Genomic DNA, 21243 nt, shown 5'->3' with positions numbered 1-21243 from the left:
CCTTTCTCACTATGTGAGCCTGCTCAAGATTTTGGAAAGGGGGATTTCTCTTGGTCCCAGTCCACCAGATATGGTTGGTGAGGACACAAAAGAGACCCTTAGCTGTTCCGAGGTTGTAAAGCTCTTTGTCACACAAAAATCCGCCCCTTCCCTGTTCTCCAGTTACTGATAGGTAAAGTGAGTATGCATCTGGCATCCAGGTCAAATTTAGGAACTATGCAGAAAAATCTTCAATGGGGTATGTGTGGTGAATATGCAATGTTTTGTCAGACACTGAAAATGATTTCATAATGTCTTAAAAGTATTGCTGTTTTAGTATGGTACTTTCTGTGTTTTTAAAACTTTGCATGATTACGTTTTAGTTCATATATCTGTTTTAATTAATATTGTAAGCCACTCAGGGTCCCAGAAAGACAGTGGTGGATCCACCAGCCACTCTGCATTGGGCAAGGAAAGACAGTTGCTGTCCTAATCCCTAGATCTATTTACCTTGGACTCCAGCTTCAATTCATTCTGTGATTCTTGCTGGTGTCCTTCGATTACAGAAGAGTGATGTATATTTTATTTGCCTTATTCATGAATGCTTGTATGCCCCTAGAATTCTTTGGATAGTGCTGCCATGTGACAGCTACATGTTATGTACCTTTAAATAATTTTTGACTTATAGCAACCCTAAGGCAAACCTATAGTGGAGTTTTCTGGAGCTGAAAGTGTGTATCTTTTTCTGGAAATCAGTTGAATGGTACCTAAGTTCATAAAACAAAGGTATTTTCTCTTAACCTTTCTCACTGTTGGTTTACTATTAATGAAGGGCAAAAGTCCTGTTAAGACAGACAGCTTAATCGAGCAATGATTTTGGCAAGTTTGCACAGATGCTCTTGAAAACAAAATACAGTAGTTACTATTTAGCATGAATAGGTCCTCTAGAATTTCGTATCACTGGGATCATCCTTAATGTATTCCTCTAAGCTAAGTAAACACAAAGACTAATGAGAAATGTCAGAAATTCAAGTGTAACGAACAAACCATACTTATGTAATGTTGCCATATCAGAACTATTCCTGGCCCTGATATTTCATGATCCAAACCTGATAATAAAAGCCTTGTGATGTCACAGAGGACTGACCAGGTGATGTTACAGAGTGGGTTTTACAAAAAGAAGCCCTTGATAAGGGTGATATATTAAGTATCAACCACAGTTGTTCAGATTGTGCCACTCAAATCAATAACACCACATGCAACAAATGGGCAATATGCATACAGAAGCTTTTCAAGGCCGTTCTCTCTACAAGATTTCTTCCCCCTTTCTGTAAACTGAACAGAGCCCATGGCAAAAGATCTGATGATGCTCTGGAACAATAATAACAATAACAGCAACAGCAGCAAAAAAATAAATAAAAATATCTAAGATCCAACGCCTTAAATGTTAACTTGTATTTTTGTTGAATAGAAGTAAGTACATATTCAATGAAATATGAATGCTATTACTTAATTACTTGGAAATTACAGCTGCCATTACTACAGCATCCCATTCCCTGAGATGTCAACATCTGGAATCAAGGTGTGTGTCAACCAGGGGTAATATCACCAAAATGTGGCATGTCAGACCATTTCCTGGATCATCTAACTATGGAAATGGACATGATGGATCAGGATAAATGGGCCCAGAATATGAATAAAACTTAAAGAAGAAGAAAAACAGGAAGCATGACAACCAAGAGTAAAGGGCAGGAAACTATTTTAATGACTGGTCAGGCAGCAAAATGCAGCCTGTATTCAAAGTGGTTTCTACCATTTCCACGTGGTGTCACAATTGTGTGGTCTTGCCTACAGCACACATGTCAGGGAGAATTTTTAAGGCCTGATGCTGCTGCCTCCAGGGCACATACAGGAAGAAGTCTCATGAATGGTGCATGCTTTACTTCTTGCTTTGTTTTAGAGTTGGTTTTATATTATATTTTGGTTAATTCACTAATATCTTTCCTATAAAACTCTTTTCTGTAGTCAACCTTCTTTTTGTGGAACACTCACTCTCCCTGACCCTGCTGCCTCCTTTTTCTTTCTTCTGTTCATTAGTATACCTTTGCTTTTTCTACCCCCTTTCTCTTCCCAGTTTTCTTTCTTGTGTTCTAGCTTCTATATCCTCCCTCCCTCCTTCCTCCTATCATTTTTTCCCTGGTTTGTTGTCCACCTCTCAGCTGCCCCATCTTAAAGCATCCTTCTTTATGGACATAAAAGTACTTTGTAAAAAGAAGTATCTCTAGTAGGCACTTTGTTAACTGGGGTATCACTCACTTTTAAGCATTTGAATTTCAAATGTACTTTCAGTGCAGAGGAGGAGATGGAGAAACTACTGTTCAAAGAAAAGTCTAATATATAGCTACTATATTGTTATGCTTGCCCCACTTTAGCTTTCAACAAGCTTGCCTCAAGCAGATGAGGTGACATCAAATGGCAAGTTGGAGCTGTTTCAGAAGGGATTTGTTTGTGATTTATTACTCCAGCTTATCATTCATCCTTTGAATGTTATAAGGTGCTGTAGGTTAAACTGGAAAATCTAAACAATGTGTTGCTCTGCAAACAATCCAAGTAGCTAGTGACTAAATTCCATTGAACCGAATATTAAAACATTGCCTATTTGTTCTTTAGCTTCTGTTAACCTTTAATAGCTTGATACTAGGGCTGGGCGGTTTCGTTTCGTTAATTCGTAATTCGTTAATAATTCGTTAATTTTTTTAATTACAAAACGATAACGAACCATTCTGGAGCAATTTTTTTTAAAAATGAATTTTTAAATAGTTTTGTAAATGCTTTGTATTTCGTTATTGTATTCGTTTCGTTATTGTTTTGAGGTCGTTTTGTTATTATTTCCACATGTCTGGGGCAAGTTTTATGGTTGTTTTTTGTTTAATTAGTGAAAAAAATTATAATATCACACCAACAGTCAACAACAGAGGGAGAGGGAAGCTTCAGAAGTTTTTGGAGGTTTTTTAGCGTATTTCGCGGTCGCGTCCGCCATTAACGAATCGATTCGTTATTGTTTCGGAAATCGATTCGTTAATGTTTTGTAATTTTTTTCACATTTATGAAATTTCGTAAATATCGAACTTTTTAAAAGGAAAATTTTGTAATTATTTTAAATAACGAAATGCAAAAACCCCCAAAAAACAAATCGATTTTAGAAACAAATTTTTCCGTTGTTACCCAGGCCTACTTGATACCTTAAGCCTTCTCTTGTTCTCTTTAATGCATGAATTCAGAAGATTGTTTTGCACCCTTCTATCTTCTTACACATCCACCCATCCACACATGCACCAAAACTATGTTCCTTTTATTTCCTAGGAGCAATATCTTGGGGAACTGCTACTCCTATGGATGTTGTGAAGAGTCGACTTCAAGCAGATGGGGTTTATTTAAACAAATATAGAGGAGTCATTGACTGTATCTCTCAAAGCTACCACAATGAGGGTCTAAAAGTAAGCACTACCAAAATACTATCTTCTCAATACAAATAACTAATTCACTTAATAAACATGAACTAGTATGATTTCCTTTCTACTTTGTTGCCTACAACCGACTCCAACATATGTTTGGTGTGTTATGTGTGCATGCGTATGTGTAAACTCCTGAAATTCTGAATAACAGTTCATGTATCTGAAGGAAGAAGCAGTAGTCCACAAAAATATGGGCCACAAGAAACTTGTTAGTCTTCAAAGATGCCACAGGACTTTCTTAGTTTTCCTTAAACAATAGAATAATATAGTTGTCAAATGTCACAGTTGCAAATGTAGATGGATAATTTCAACAGAATAATTTAGTATTATAACACAGATTTTGCCACTGGGGTGGTATGTCTTAAAGAATGATGATTACTGAAACCAGGTAGGTAATTTTATAATTACCTATGATCCAGGATAACTAATTGGAATTAACAGGCCATGGAAGCATTTCAGCAGTGTAGTACATGTTACTCAGATGAATTTTATCAAGTAAAGAACTGCTCCTCTTTACTTGAAAACCAACTATAGAATTCTGAGTTGAAATTTCATTCAGAAGATGTTTTTGTGTTGTTCCCATGGAAAATACTAGCTTGAAGTCTAGCTTCAAAATTAGAAATGGGAGAAATTTATTCAGCTTGTTTTTCTCTGCCATTCCAACTTCTTCAATTTAAAGCTGTCTCTTGAAATCTGCAGAGTTCCTACATTTGTTCCCTACACCTTTGTCCTGAATTGGATTTATTATACCCTAACTTTGTGTGTGCCAAGTATACATTTTGAGATTTGATGTACAACATCCCTTACTTAAAGGCAATTTCAGTTGTATGTTTTAAGTCACATTTATCTAAATGATCACCCTTTTATCTCAGTTGCCTTGATCTTATCAAGCAACTACAAATGTTTCCAACTTCTATTTGCCTACAGCCACTGACAGCTGTGTCAATGCATTTCATTCCAGGTCTTAATGGAAAATTGCCATTGGCCCCCAAGCTAAATCCCAGTTCAGTACATGATGGGTTATTTGTCTAAAATAATACAGCTTTAGCATTTAATTGAGCACCTCCCCGCATTCATCTGCAACATTGAAAACCCAGCTCACTGGAGAGGGTGGAAAACATTCAACACTGACTTAATGTTTAAGTATTCATACAGTGAATCACACACGAGCAAAAAGCCCCTTGATAGACAGGAAAGAAAAGGACAAAGATTGAGCATCTCATATCTAGAATTCTGAAATCCAAAACTGTTCACTGGGGTGACTGAGACAGTGACATCTTTTCCCCCAATGATTCAATGCACATAAACTTTGCTTCATACACAAAAGTATTAAAATATTGTTTAAAATTACCCTTGAGCTATGTGCACATGTAAAATACATGTATTTCATGTTTAGACTTGGGTCCCATCTTCAAGATACCTCATGATGTACATATATAGAAGTATACATATTTTCAAATAAGGAGTAATCACCCACAACAGAGCTGCTTGCATGTCTGTCTATTACTGATTCCTCACCCACCTACAGCCAGAACAATCCAGTTCTGCAAGGCTTTGCTCTAGCTAGGACGCCAGCATGGAGAAGAAGACAGAGGGGCTTGTAATTGCCTCTTTCCCACCTACAGTTTGTTAGAACAGGGGAATGGTGACTATCTGCTACCAAAACCTTTCCTGCTCCCTGTCACAACCACCACCTTTGCCACAGCTTTTAGGAGGAAACATAGCCCAGAAACCATCTATGACCTGTGATATAGCTTGGTTGGAATGAAATGTTTTTGCTGGCACCAGGAACTGGCAACAATAGTCTGGGACAACAAAAATATCATCTTGTTGCAATCCTAAAAACTACAGTTATAAATACCAGAACATACTGTAAAAAAAATCCTGGGCAGCCTTCAGCAAACCCTGCTCTCTTAGTTTATTTTGATTCATATTATGTGTACTACAAGGTATTGATATGGACACTGCAGGTTAAATATCCATTGTATGGGATTTTGAAGTCAGATATACATCAAAATCCAAAACTATCCACATGGATGCTGTGTGACATCTTTGCTCCCTGGTGGTACAATGCAGACAAGCACAAAATCATTAAAATTTACATTTAGGCTGGGAATATATGAAATATTGCTTCATTTCGTATTTTTGTATCTTCAAGATATCTCATTTTATATATATGCAAGTATTCAAAAAGAATTCAAAAATCAAAATCCAAAACAGTGTATTGTCGAAGGCTTCCAAGGCTGGAATCATTGGGTTGTTGTAGGTTTTTCGGGTTATATGGCCATGTTCTAGCAACATTCTCTCCTGACGTTTCACTTGCATTTATGGCAAGCACCCTCAGAGGTTGTAAGGTTAAAATCCAAAACCCTTCTGATCCCAAGTATTTGGGATAAAGAATAGTCTGTATTTACTTTTATATCCCAAGATGTTATCCTGTGGACAAATAAAAATCGATAAATAGAACTTCATTATCCAAGCCATAACAATAAATTCTATAGGATATAGCATGGACCTACTGTTTTTACATTTCTTCCCTTCTTTGACTTATTATATTGCTCCTACTCAAGTTTTCCAAGATTCTTTACAGCTGTTTTCCTTAGTGACCAGGTGCCTTGAGCAAAATGGTGACATTTTGTTAAGTACTTTATTATCTTTCACAACTTGCAGTGAGCTGAGGGAAATTACTGAACTGAGTTCACTTAAGGCCCTCATAGAAAAGGGATGTGAAAAGCCTGAGGTCTCATTCATTATTTCCTGCAACTGTAATGAAATATTTGCTAAGTTCTTTCAGGCTCACCTTTTCTCTCTTGTTCTGACCAGGTCTTTTTCAGAGGCTTTACAGTGAATGCTGTGCGTGGATTCCCAATGAGTGCGGCCATGTTTCTTGGATATGAACTTTCACTCAGAGCCCTCCGAGAGCAAGCAGAGGCAAATCCTTGACTGCCAGGTCAGTTTCATAACTATGTTGAGTGATTCCGTAATGTCTCCCTCTATAAATCTAGGCAATTATCATAACATCAAAACAGACAGTGATCTCAAAAACATTCACCTAAAGAAAACTTACACCGAAAGTAGCAGAACATTATTTAGCATAATGGGCCAGCTCAGCACAGAGGTGCTCATATGCTCATTGAAATCAATCAAGGTTGTGATTTGTTAAGGAAACATGAAGCCATGGAAAATAACAACCCCTATTGAAATAAATGACTTCCAGTGGATGCATACTATGGAATTTCACCGGAGGACCTAGAATACGAATAGAGAGAACATTTCTCCATCATTTATAGATCCTCCAGTTCAGCTTCCAGCAAAAATGATGCCATAGAGTCGTGTTGGGGGCCTAGAAAATGCCTGGAGAAAACATATTTTTTTCAGACTTTTGTAAGTGAAACCATGAGTATCAGTGTCCTGATACAGGGATTGCATTCATTATCTGCATTTGACTGTTCCCACTGGAAGAAAAATGAACATTGCTACTAATTTCCATGGGAAATGGTGGTGCTCATTTGTTCCTCTCTTGATCATACTTGAGTGCCCACTCGTAGATGACAAAATCTATGAACTTGTATGGTGAAAATAACTAACTTTGCGCAATGTTCTTTTTAAAGAGGTACATGACATTGTTAATTGTGTATATTTGAAAAAGTTACATATTTTCTAAAACTATTCTGGTCATTTAGTGCTGGGAGAAGCTGGCTCAGCAGGGGGCTGCTGTTTATTAATAGCTACAATTCTGGAATAAAGTTTTGAGTATTCATAGGAATAGCCTTAATAATATCGCAAAACCTCTGACTGGTGCTAAGGTGCCGAAAAGATACTGTGTGCCATAGATATGAAACATTTTATAGTACAGCAATTGCTAAAATCCTTTTGTCTGTATGCAGTTTGTAACATTGCATTTCTTAGGTATTTCTGTTTTCTTCCTAAGGAGTCGTCTGCTCCTTATCATTACTACTTCCTGAGCCAATTTCCCAATCAATGCAGAATGTGGAAACTGCCTTGAAAAAACCCCATCATGCCAGAGAATTTTCTATTTGTGAACAGTAATGGCTGATCCAACATATGAAAGACTGAAGTGTTGGCAAATCAATTCAATTCTGAGGTAAAGGCTGCAATCAAAAAATTCCTCCAAACTTTTCAACTGTACAACCTGAGGACGAGACACTCACTTTCTATCATCATCTATAAGTTGTTAATTGGGGTCCTGTACCTAGAACAACACAAGGAAATAGCTTCTAATACATTGCAACCATCTTCTCGTCCCTTGTTTTTATGATTAGATGTCTTGTGAATTGGAATACAAGAACGAACTGTATAATGTCTTCAAGGCATCAAGTGCTTAAATGGCAGTTTAATCTATTGATTTTTGCATATCACAAGTGTATCCCAATGTATCATTGTTTTTCCCCCACACAGTTGCTATTTCCTAATTCAATGTATGCATGTTTTTAATGGAGAATGGCTTGTTACACTGAATGATAAACAAAATGTAAGAAGATATCTGTAAATTAATAAAGGAAAATAATTATTTATAAGCAATCTATGTGGTCACAGGTCTCCAGATATTCCCAACACTTATTTGGCTCTTCTCAGAAAATAGCAAATAGGGTTTATATATACTGTAGAGTGAATGCAATTTGATACCAATTTAATTCCCATGGCTCAATGCTATGGCATCCTGGGATTTGTAGGCACCAGCACTCCTTGGCAGAGAAGGCTAAGGACTTTGTGCATCTCTCAAGCTTCCACAGCACTGAGCCATGGCACTTCACTTTAAGTGAAGTTGAACTGCATTAATTCTGCAACCTTAGTTTTATAAGAATCAGCTTAGGCCACTATTTTTATGGTTTAGTCCAACAGTGCAAGCACAGCAAGAAATCTAAAGAACCATTTTGAGTTGGGTGAAATGGATACCAAACTGGTTCTTGTTGATCAACAGTAATCCTTCAATGAAGCCCTTAAGTGTCCATCAATCATAGCAATATCAGCTGCTTGACTTTTTGCACAATATCATGCCAGAGCTCCCTATTGGCTGTCGTTACCCCAGCTCCTTCAGAGTCAAGCCAGTCACTTCAAGGAAACATCCATCTATCTTGTCCATGGTTGGCCTCTATTCCTTTTCCCTTCCATTTTACCCAGCATCATTGTCTTCTCTAAGTTTTCCTGTTTTCTCATTATGTGGCCAAAGTATTTCATCTTTGCCTCTAATACCCTTCCCTCCAATGAGCAGTCGGGCTTTATTTCATGAAGTATGGACTGGTTGGATCTTTTCGCTGTCCAAGGCACTCTCAAAATTTTCCTCCAGTACCACAGTTCAAAAGCGTCAATCTTCCTTCGCTCAGCCTTCCCTATGGTCCAGCTCTCGCATCCATAGGTTACTATGGGAAATACCATTGCTTTAACTATGTGCAGTTCAAGGTACCACAATTCAATAAGGATATTGACAAGCTGGAATGCATCCAGAGAAGGGCAACTGCAATAAAGCGGCTTACTACTAGTAGTATTAGTAGACGAGGCCGTGAGGAACAAGAGATATACACACCTTCACACACCAGGCAGGACAGTGGGATGCTATCACTCTATATTTTTCTTTGCTGCCACCAAATACTTAATAAAGGGGTTTTTTTTTTTTTGCTGCCCCCTTCCATTGTTTCATAGGCCACCTCCTTGCCAGAATGTTTAAGAAGACACACAAACTCCTCAGGTGAAATAAAACAAGAATATGTTGTTTATTTTGTTTTTAAACAGTGAAGACGTGTAGGGGTTTCACTAAATTGTCAGGCTTTACTTTTACAGAAAAAGGTTCTATAACTTGAGTTTCAAAGTTCAACACACAGAAATACAAACAGGTTATTCTAAACCAGTGTTTCTCAACCTGGGGGTTGGACCCCTGAGGGTGTGTCAGAAGAGTCTCAAAGACCATTAGAAAACTCAGTATTTTCTGTTGGTCATGAGAGTGCTGTGTGGGAAGTTTGGGCCAATTCTATCATTGTTGGGATTCAGAATGCTCTTTGATTGTAGATGAACTATAAATCCCAGCAACTACAACTCCCAAATAACAAAATCAATCCCCCCCCCAACCCCACCAGTATTCAAATTTGGGTGTATTTGTGTCAAATTTGGTCCAGTGAATGAAAATACATCCTGCATATCAGATACTGTTATGACGATTCATAACAGTAACAAAATTAGTTATGAAGTAGCGAAAATAATTTTGTAGTTGGGGATCACCACAACATGAGGAACTGTATTAAGGGGTCGTGGCATTAGGAAGATAGGGAAACACTGTTTATTATTTATTTTAGTACACTTGTATACCGCTAATATCTCAGCCTAAAACGGCGACTCATTGCGGTTTACAACATTTAAAAACAACAATATTCCAATTAAAAATATAAAACACATACATATACAATACACAGTATTGGGCCACCAATACAGACCAATGCATCTCTTAAATTAAAATCATAATCCAATTTCGTTGTCTGTGATTGCCAGTCCTTGATCAGAGATTTCATCGCATCGGATTAGCCGAATGCTTGCTCAAACATCCATGTCTTGAGTTTTTTCTGAAATACTATCAGCGAGGAGGCTGATCTTATCTCTATAGGGAGGGCATTCCAAAGCCGCGGGGCCACCACAGAAAAGGCCCTGTCTCTCGTTCCCGCCAGCCGCACCTGTGAAGCAGGCGGGATGGAGAGAAGGGCCTCTCCCGAAGATCTTAGGGTCCTGGTGGGCTGATAGGCCGAGATACCTTCGGATAGATATGTTGGGCCAGAACCGTTTAGGGCTTTAAAGGCCAATGCCAGCACTTTGAATTGGGCCCGGTAGCTAATCGGCAGCCAGTGGAGCTGGTACAGCAGAGGAGTTGTATGCTCCCTGCGCCCTGCTCCTGTTAGTACCATGGCTGCCGCCCGTTGGACTAGTTGGAGCTTCCGAGCCGTCTTCAAAGGCAACCCCACGTAGAGATAAACCTTTTGAATCCTCTTTCCACACCAGCACTCTAACACTATAGAGGCCTAACTATATTTCTTACTCCTTTTTCCTGAAGGCATTAACTATTTTCCTTAAAGAGGTATCTTTTAACAACAGTTCCCAAAACGTTTCCTTCCTTCCCCTTCAAGACTCCTAACTAACTCTTTACACACCAACTCCAAACTGACAATGATGGCTGCCTTAGCTCCTTCCTTTCTCTTTGGCTCCACCCATCTCCAGTTGCAACTCCCTCAAATTTTATCAGCCAATCAGACTGCACTTCCAGTTATGAAGCTGCCTGATCGCTTCACACACACACAGTGAAGTGCTTTGATTCTGTATTCCTGCATGGCAAAACTGAGATGGATTGGATAACTCTTGTGGTGTCTTCCAGCTCTATGATTCTGTGATGCAGCCAGGTGGAATTTTCTCTCTCTTACAAATATGTACTCTCCCTAGCAACTGGTATTTCCATCTTGTAAGTTGCTTAAGTTTATCTTTTTAAAAAGCGAGTGATTGCTCTACTGTAATCCTTCTGTTCTTTTTGGCATTACTGAACTTTCAAGGGAGAACAAGTGGGTGGGGGGGGGGGTGTGGGCATATAGAGAAATCACACATTTCTAGAAAGCAGAAATTTCTTAAAGAGATGTTAACAATCTCATGGATGGCTTACTTTGCTTTAACTGGTCAGATCTGTAGGTGGAGATGAGGCTACTGATCTAAAAATCCCAATTAAGCTGTTATTCTATGTCCAGTTACAGGTTGAAAAGGCTTTTTGGTGAGGGAGGCAGGGGAAGGGGCAGGAAAGAGGGAAAGTTTGGAGGAGGAGAAAAGCACAGAACCCCTCAGTGTGCTTCATGGACCCCCAAGGGCTCCACAGATCACTTTGAGAACCACTGCATTAGCCTATAGCAAATCATGAGGGGTCATGCCAGCCTCCACAGAAATAAAGACAAAAAATATTGTATTGTCGAAGGCTTTCATGGCTGGAATCACTAGGTTCTTGTGGGTTTTTTCGGGCTATAGGGCCATGCCTCTAGAACATGGCCCTATAGCCTGAAAAAACCCACAAGAACCTACAAAAATATTGCCTTCAGACACCTCTAGTGCAGGGCTTCTTAAATCTTTTTCACTTACAACCCCTTTCTGCACAAGAAAACTTATGTGATCCTTTTCCACCTGCCTAAGAAAATTTTGCACAACTCAGGGTATATAAAATCAGTACACAAATCAAACATTTACTGTGGAGCATAGCTGAAGCATTTTCTGCAGAGTCCACTGTAAACACAGCATGTTGCTGCTAACAGATTTGTGTAAATAGGTGGCCAAATTTTTCAAAACCCCAACATTAAGCCAAGGGGACTTAATTTGGGTTCCGGATCCTCATTTTAAGAAGCAGTGCTCCAGTAGATATTGGAGCATTTCCACTGTGCTTTGAGATTCTCTCTTCCCCCCCCCCCCCCCCCCAGCCTCCTCTGTGCCAAAATGCTCCAGGGGCCCTGTGGAGGGAAATGTAATTTGTGAATTGGGTTTTTGTAGGTTTTTTCAGGCTATACGGCCATGTTCTAGAGGCATTCTCTCCTGATGTTTTGCCTGCATCTATGGCAAGCATCCTCAGAGGTAGTGAGGATGCTTGTCATAGAAGCAGGCGAAATGTCAGGAGAGAATGCCTCTAGAACATGGCCACATAGCCCAAAAAAACCTACAATAACCCAGTGATTCAGGCCATGAAAGCCTTCGACAATAACTTGTGAATTATTTGGAGTATTTTAGGGCAAATAATGTAATTCCCCCCCCAAACCCCCCCCCCCTCTTTTTTGATCCCTGCAGGGCCGAAGAGGACTAAAACGTGGCAAAAAAAGCTATCTACACACCTTAATTACAAGATAAACACAGATATTTATTTATTTATTTATATTTGCATATATATTTGAGAAAAAAGACCCAAAACAAACCCAGCCTTGTGGTGCCACATCCAACGTGTAAGCTGCATTTTGTCAAATCCTGACTTAGAAAGTCCCTGAAGTTTATGGCACATTTAGTAGAATGGTCTCTTCAATACGGCTTGTGCCATCAGTATGTGTGTCTAAAAGCTTTCTTCTTAAACTCGGGCTGAGTACATCATGGCCCTCTGAATACATTTGAATTGTAATTGCCCTCACTTCTCACCAATTGTTATGGTAGATAAGACTGATGGAAGTTTAAGTCTAACAAAATCTGAAATACCACATGTTGCCAACCCGTGCTGTAAACTGATGACCATTTGTGCTGCTTCTGAATGGTGCAGCAAGTGTGAAGTATTCGGAGTAGCTTTTATCTGATAGCCATTTTTTCTGGCACCTTTAATGTTTCATTAGGCTTCTTTTCTCAAACATTTTTCTCAGTGGTAAGAAACTGAAATGCTTTTATGCAAGGAAGGAGGAATGTATATGACAATGTATTGTCGAAGGCTTTCATGGCTGGAATCACTATGTTCTTGTGGGTTTTTTCGGGCTATAGGGCCATGTTCTAGAGGCATTTCTCCTGACGTTTCGCCTGCATCTATGGCAAGCACCCTCAACACAATTCTAGAGGCTGACCAAAGAATTGTACTGGATGACCTCACTACCTCTGAGGATGCTTGCCATAGATGCAGGCGAAACGTCAGGAGAAATGCCTCTAGAACATGGCCCTATAGCCCGAAAAAACCCACAAGAACCTAATGTATATGACACTTTGGATCCTTGCCAAAATACCTTCCATACCTGGTATATTCTATAATCCACAGGGCGCCAGGTTGAGAAAGCCTGATATACAGAGTGGTATAGGATAACATTTCAAACTTTGTAATATTTTGTGAGCATAAGCTATCGGGATACAGAGATGTGAAGAAATAAAAAAGAAATAATATGCAGATTTCAGTGACACCTTAATAATTGTGCTTTTATATTCATTGCTGCCCCTGCACTGATCAACGCAGTCAAGTATTTATATTCACAGATCTATGAAATACTGTCAGTCCTCCACATTTACTAGGATTAGACTCACTAGATTACTGCAAAATGGGGGGGGGCTATTTTTATCTGAGAAAACACTTTTCTTGGAATTCCTAGACCCCTCAACACAATTCTAGAGGCTGACCAAAGAATTGTACTGGATGACTTACAAATGCCTAGAAAAATGTTCTCTCTTGGAATTTTTAGGTCCTCTATAGACCAACTTCCTATAGAAAATATATTTATCACATCCAAAAGTGAAACCTGTAAATTTGGAGGGCTGGCTGTGCAACTAAATAAAGCTAAACTCTATGCACTTCAGCAGTGATGGTGCAGATGTGGAGGATCAAATGGTTTCCTTTAGCTGTTTTTCTTTTATTCCTACAACAAAATGTGTGACTTAAGTTTTCTTCTTGTGAGCCAGAAAGCTTTATCTCTAGAAAATGAAAAACTATCAAGTCATAAAAAAAACTAAACAGCTCAATTCTCTACGTTTTGTGGTTATTTTCTGCTACATCTCCAGCATAATCATCTCTTCCTTGTGGTTACTTCTCCACATTATCTTGATAATGATGTATGATAAAAGCATGCAAAAATTTTCATAGCTTTACTCTGCAGAGATTTTCCCCTCAACATGGTTTTCTTTTTGAAATCTCATCTCTTCCATGATGAATGTAAGCAAAGACCTTATGCTGTTGGCCTCGGTGTTTCTCATCCATTAGGCAAGTCCCCTCCTTCAGCCAGCAAACCCAAACCCAAAAACCCAAAAGATGTCAGGATAATACTACCCTTCAAATTTGAATAAAGAAGTAGTGTGATTTTGTAAACTGTTGTGCATTATTACATCAATAATCTTTCAAAATTCCTTCCTTTTTTCTTAGAATTGTTTGAAATTTGATTCACAGAAGCAAGGCAAGGCTTATTGTTGGGAGAGCAAGGAAAAGCCAGTGATGTTGTGGTGCAGAGAGTGGCAGTGTGGGGTTAAACGATAAGGCTCAGTTTGCCATGTAGCCAGTTTCCCTATGCCCCTTAAGCTAGCCTTCTGCTCTCAGGTGCAGGACTGGATATCATTCCACCATTAGTGTTGAAGCAGGCATCGTTTGTCACTCCAGTGGCTTTCTATTCATGGAAGTATAACCATTACTTTCTCCTTGATCTTGGGCACTAAAATGGCTGGGGCTGGCCTCACCCGTTTGTACCTCCATGCATGTACAGAGGAATGGTTTCTACATGTGTTGGATAAAGTACCCCAGCAAAGAAAAATGGGGCAGCATACTGTCACTTTGGGCTGCAGGCTTTGGGGACAGCAGATTGTAGAGAGCAGCAAACTGTCAAAACTAACTAACGAGTGTGTTGGTGGGTAATAAGAATTACAAGAAAACATGAAAGACTATTGGCTTATATGAATAGGAAAAATTGTGTATATATGTATATTTCCAAGTATGCTGGGAATTTAAAAACACAGCCAGTGCAGTCATGTCAGCACAATACAGTGAACACATGATAATGGTAGAAATGGTCTTATGTGCCAACATGACTTCAGAATGTGGGAACTCTATGCCTTTCGAGACTAATTTGAGTTCCAATTCTGATTTCTGCATGATATTAACCAGGGCAGGACACTCTGCACTGGAGCTAGGATGCAGCCCTCATGTGGATTTAGTCTTGGAAAATATACATTTTAGAGACATCGAGGCTCAGAATCCCATAGTAACATACCTCGGTTCTGAGTTAGCTGGTTAGTAACTTTTTGGAAGTAATTAATGTATGTTACTTGTTACAGTGTATGAATAACCCACTGCTGTTGAAAAAGTAACTTGGTGTTATTTATTGCATGCTTCAGTGCTCTTCTTTTAGGATGTCATAATTCATATGAGTCCTCCCCTGTTTTGCTGACAATCGCAATGTCCCGTGCACCCTCCTCCTTCCCTATCACATGGGGAGAACTGGACAATGCACGTTGGCGCCCTGTCCTCATCAGATGGGGAAAGGGGGAGAAAAGTGCGGGTAGCTCACTCAGAAATACCCAAAACACGATTTACCTTGTGTCGTTGGTGAGGAAGCATCTTGCAACATTTCCTTGCCACTTTGGGGAGTTATGGGGTGGAGTGGGGGCAAGCCAGCGTTGTGTGATTGTTCTCGGCAAGCCCCATCTCTGAAGAGTAGTAAGGGGGCAAAAGCCCCAAGTGTGATAAGGTCCTAGGTCTGAAATTGTTCAGGACAGTGATTATTAGAATTGATGTCAAAATGGCATAGAACTTGAAAAAAAATCATGTCTTCGAGGAAATAGATCATTTTGACAGACTGAGCCTGGTTTCAAGTCAAAATTTGACACTGAAATGGCCTTAGTGACTCTGATCTGTGTGATCTGTGTGAATGTATAATGCACCAGTATGCAAACAACAATGGATTTGTCCTGAAGTCATTTTCAACACCTCTAATCTGAGAGGAATTTAGATTCAGCACAATCTGAATTGCCGTATTCTCAATTTAACTGGCACCACTCCAAAAGGCTATAAATCTTCACTAATTTTATTCTTAAAGGAATTAGTGAATAGTCTGAGCAATTGTCTTCCTCCTGTGGAAAAAAATGATTTTAAATTTGATTAATTGATTTTTCACTCAATATTTGTATAATCCTGTAAACTTGATAAGTTCAATTTATGTTTATAACTGAAAAGAATAATTTGGATAGCTCAGACATGTTGGTTGAAAGGCAGGGAGAACCACTACATTCTTATGAATCTACCACCGGCTCATGTTTACTTCCCTACTTTATTACTAAAGGAGGTGGACTGTCTGAATAAAACTCTTATAATGTGAACCTGATAGCTCATCATCCTCACTGTTGGTTTATATACCATCATCACTGCACATGGCGCCATACAAGCCAAAGAACAACAAACAATTCCCTGCCTTCAGGCTCATAATGTACATTGATTTCACCTAGATATTCACATTGGTATAAATGAAGAGATAAGAGGAACAAAATATCTGTTCCACCTTTTTCAAGACAGCACTTGCAAGTTTCAGATACATTAATTCTCAAAGTGCACTTCTGCCAAGTGGAATCATCAACATAGACATATTTTCCAAACTTGTGTTCCAAAGAAAATCCCATGATGTTTGGTGTACATATGGGAATCAAGGGGAAATCTGTATCTTCAGGATGTGACTGTACAAATACACTGAATTCTCTGAATGTAGGGAAAGTTTTATCTGAAAGAATTAACCAAGATTGCAAAAACAGCCGTGCCCTCATAGAAAAGTATACACTGATCCGTTTCCTATTGTGGTTTCACTCAGTAATGGTTAAATTAATTGCCTTGGTAAAACATTTATGAATTTTAATCTCGAGGAAAACCACAACATAGATGGGGCACCTCTGCATTTCCTAGCACTAAAATGAACTCCAACTTTGGAAGAGAGAAAAATAGTGGGCACTTAGTATTGATACTGTGACTAGCTTTTTCCCCTTCCCATGATCAAGATAATTCTGTAGATTTCTCAATTTAAAGGAGTCCGCCGAGCAATTTTTTTCAGTATCAAAGTAAGTAGCTCTCGAACACCATGATGCTGGGTTACCTCACCTTCTGCTGTTTCATCTTAGCACAGGTCAAAGGACAATGCCTTACCAGAGAACTCAATATAAAAGTAAATAATCTTGTAAGTATAAACATGTTTAGATTTTGTTTTTATTTTTAAAACTGTTTTTAAACTAACTGATCATTGTTATACAATTCTTCCAATGTTATCATTTTAGCGTAAGAACACCAGATGCATTATTGGAGACACAGTAAGTGAACTACTCTCTTTTAACATGTGTTTCTACATACAAACAACTTAAATAGTTATACTGAGTTTACATGTGTTTTATTTTTGTTTTGTTTCTTTTCAGGCAAATTTGAGATTACCTACTGAATGGGTAAGCAAATATTCCAGCTGCTTTCAGGGAGGGAGGAGAATGGATTATGGTATTCGTCAGTCACCACAATACACCCATTGAATCAATGGGATCTATCCAAGTGTTGGTATGTCACATAACAATGTATTTATCAGACAAGTTGGAATTAGCAATTGAATTGGGTAGGGTTAAAATAGATTTTGGGACTGTTAAATTAAAATTGTAAGAAGGGATTTTAAAAAATCATGAAATCTACTCATATCACAAATACTGATTTATCTGGATATTACCATAAACTCAAGGGTGACATTAAAAAGTGCTTGAAAGCCACATGTGGGCTAATGGTATTGTGGTCTCAGCATAAAAACTTAACACTACTAAACTATGGAATATATATAAAAGTGAGTATATAAGAAATAGTTTAGAGGGGAAAAAACCCTAAACTTTTAAAATTTGGTTGAAATTAAAGGCAATACTATTGTCAAAGGCTTTCACGGCTGGAATCACTGGAGTGTTGTATGGTTTCTGGACTGTTTGGCCATGCACTAGCAGTATTTTCTCCTGTCTTTTTACCTGCATCTGTGGCTGGCATCTTCAGAGGCAATACTCTTTTACTGAAACATTTAAAAGTTTAACTCTGGGTGCTTTTTGAGGCATATTAGTACAATTTAAGGATTTAGCAAATTACTGAAAGTATTAAAACAGTGCTGATTATATATATCTATAAGTAACATATTTTATTGGAACTCTATGAAAATGGATTAGAGCAGCATTTTCAAATGAAATTGCTGTTTGTTGTTATTTGGAGCCTTCAAGTCATTTCCTAAAGTGAACCTACCATGGAGTTTTCTTGACAAGTTTTGTCCAGAGAGGGGTTATTTTTGCCTCCCTTTGAGGCTGAAACAGTGTGATCTGATCAAGGTGATCCACTGGGTTTCCATGGCCGAATGAGGATTTGAGACCTGGTCCCCAAAGTTATAGTCAAATAATCAAACCACTAGACCATGCTGGCTCTCAAAATAAACATTAGAAGAATATTTTGGCTTTTATTTGGCTACTTCAAATCCAATATAAACTGCCATATTTCATTTCAGTGAAGATTTTACTATCTCTCAAAATTTTGGATTTTACTATCTCTCAAAATTTTCTCTCATTAAAATTAATGCTAAATTGAAACAAAGACAAAGCAGACTAGAGACATCGACTAACCAGGAAAGATAAGCTTTCGGAGTCTACAAGTGGATTTCTTTTTTCTTGATACAGTGTGCCCTCACTTATTGCAGGAGTTACGTTCCAGGACCTCCTGCAATAAGTGAAAAACCACAAAGTAGGGATGCTCTATTTATTTTAATATGTATACATTATTTTAGTAGGTATACACTATTGTAAGTCTTTATACACTTAAAATAAAGTGGAGGAAAGGAAGGAAAGACACTTTTACTATCTCTGGAGGGAGGAGGGAGGAGGCTGGAGGGAGGAGGTAAAGCACCTCGGAGAGCGGTGGCAGCAAAAACCCAGAAAACAGTGAAAATACCTATATATATACATTAATATTTTTTGAAATCTGTGAAACAGCCAGTCCGTTAAACATGAACCATGACGTAGCGAGGGAACACTGTAATCTCAAAAGTACTACTGGATTCCTCTATATCTTATGTTAAAGTAAACTAACATATTTCTCCATTTGGATATATTTCTGAAATGAAATTGTTAAACAATGGGAATAGAGAAGGCCCCTTTTTAATTAGCCTAGGTTTTCTGTCTGTGTTAAATTTCCAAAAACAGAACTGATCTTTAGGCATATTTCCTTATGCCTTGGCAGTTTCATTCATTAGATACTCAGCATTATCCTGTATGTAGGTATCTGGAAGTGTGTTTCACTGCATTCAGGATAATTTACTACCAACTGAGCATGTGCAGGGTTCCAACTTTTAAAAATAAAACTCAATTCTGTTTTCATATATTGTTCATGATGCAGTTAAAGAGGTATTTTGTTTTACACTGATCAAGCTAATCAGGGTCCTTATTTTTAAATAGAACCAACATCTAGCAACCAGAACCATATACAAAATAGGACCAAAAGAGTTAACTCTCTACACTACCCTATAAACCCTGCTCTGGGATGATTTGCATCTATAATCACAAACCTGAAAGTTAATATTCAATATAAATTATCCAGCAATGTTAATAAATCATGTATTTTTTAAAATATAAATTAAAGCTTTTCATGAAATATGCTTTTCATGAAATATACATTTCATTATTCAAATTTATGAATGTCCGTATCTCTTTAAAGGGGTTGCTTTAACTTCCAGTTTGCAAGTAAAACTGAATTAGCGTGCCACAAAATGATGTATGTCTAAAAAGTGTGTCACCAACCTGAAATGTTTGAAAAGCTCTGGTGTAGAGGAACAATCCCAGGCCAAGATCATCCAGGCTTATGCAGACATACACTGAAAATTCAAGAGTTGATATAACATAGAACATTCAAAAGAATGGATAGGTTTAATCCTATATGCAAACAATTTCAAAATATTTAAACCAAGGATTATTTATTTTATTTGTTAAGACATTTGTATCCCATGCCGCCCTCTAATTCAAGAGTTCAGGGTGGCATACAATACAATAAAATTAGCCGAATCCATTTAGAACAGTGTAAAAATAAAAATAACCAATAGGATGAAGTCAATTTCTAATGTTTAAAAAATGCAAGACATCTTTCTTGGGAGGCAGGATTCTGCTATTAGGATGGTTATGTTTTGCGTGCTTTATAACTACCACTGCAACCATATCTACAAGTGGATTAATAAAGCATTTATTATTCCTCAGCCTACTTGTAAATGGCCATGCCTCCGGAAAGGATTTGAAGATATCGGAAATCAGCCAGACATCAGCTGTGCTAAGACAATCAAGTCAATCAATGTCAGGATTAAAGGATTAAACAAATGCCTGGTAAGTTTTCAGGTAAACATTTAATGAATGTAATGCATGTTTTGAACCACAGAACCTTTCAGGATTACAAATAATGTCACTCACTGATTCTTTATGATTAAAAGCATTAAAGTGTGATGAGTAGTCAAACCAAAGGAGGAAGTTATCATTTCCTCCTTACCTTTGACCCTGTATCAGTGAGCATAGTCATAAATAGTGACAGTGCAAAACTCTAATCAGAGATTGTAGGGGAAGGGTATATAAATTGAATTAAATTCATATTAATCAGGGGTTCATCTGCTTGAATTAAAGGGGATATATTTATTTACTTAGGCGATTCCTTGTAGCCCGAGTATGATGGTCCTCTTGGCAGTGGGTCCATAGGTGGCTGTGGAGCCCAGTTCTTGATCCTCAGGTTCTTCCACAGTGAGAACATCAGTTTCCAGGTGGAAGACAGTCTTGGACAGGGTTGACCTGACATGCCTTCCTCTTGGCATGTTTCTCCCTTCCGATATATTTGTATCACAATGGCAAATAACTACTAATTATCTTTCAATATCTTTTCATTGTTTGTTTCATTGAAGAGATTGTTTCTCTTATTCAGCTAGGACAATGGTTCTCAACCTGGGCTCCCCAGAAATCCTAAAAGCTGGTAAACTGACTGGGATTTCTGGGAGTTGTAGGCCAAAAACATCTGGGGAGCCCAGGTTGTGAACCACTGAGCTAGGATAAGGCAAAGTTAGTCTTGTAGCTGGTTGTCTGCTCACATCTTTATACAATGCAGTTTTATAATTGATTAAACTATTGGAATTTAAGAAACCTAGAAGAAAAAAACAGTTCTAAGTGCACAAAAAAATTAAAAATATCCAACACATTTTAGAAAATTTCCCACAAGAGAACACTATAAAGCACAGTGTAGTGGAGTTACATCTATGGCAGGATACCTATGAAATATTAAGTG

General features: G+C 38.2%; 1 protein-coding gene and 1 long non-coding RNA gene across 7 annotated transcripts in view; both read left to right on the top strand.

Moving 5' to 3' along the window:
- SLC25A48 (solute carrier family 25 member 48) overlaps positions 1 to 8030 on the top strand; it is a 53908-nt gene extending 45878 nt beyond the window's left edge. For 5 of the 6 annotated variants that reach the window (XM_067463689.1, XM_060765318.2, XM_060765313.2 and 2 more), the window contains 3 exons: positions 3343 to 3476; positions 6318 to 6444; positions 7426 to 8030. In XM_067463689.1, coding sequence (XP_067319790.1) covers positions 3343 to 3476; positions 6318 to 6437 — 254 coding nt within the window. In that variant the 3' untranslated portion in view covers positions 6438 to 6444; positions 7426 to 8030. The remainder of the gene's footprint in view (positions 1 to 3342; positions 3477 to 6317; positions 6445 to 7425) is intronic. The other variant, XM_060765314.2, reaches the window with a different exon arrangement.
- Positions 8031 to 16858: 8828 nt separating this feature from the next.
- On the top strand, positions 16859 to 17372 carry LOC132766664 (uncharacterized). The gene is made up of 3 exons (XR_009630537.2): positions 16859 to 17113; positions 17211 to 17243; positions 17346 to 17372. It is a non-coding gene; the product is annotated as an uncharacterized lncRNA (long non-coding RNA).
- The last annotated feature ends 3871 nt before the right edge of the window (positions 17373 to 21243 follow it).

Source organism: Anolis sagrei, chromosome 2, assembly GCF_037176765.1.
Source record: "Anolis sagrei isolate rAnoSag1 chromosome 2, rAnoSag1.mat, whole genome shotgun sequence".
Classification (NCBI taxonomy): Eukaryota; Metazoa; Chordata; class Lepidosauria; order Squamata; family Dactyloidae; genus Anolis; species Anolis sagrei.
The sequence above is the reverse complement of the archived record's forward strand: the minus strand, read 5'-3'. Positions and strand labels throughout refer to the sequence as shown.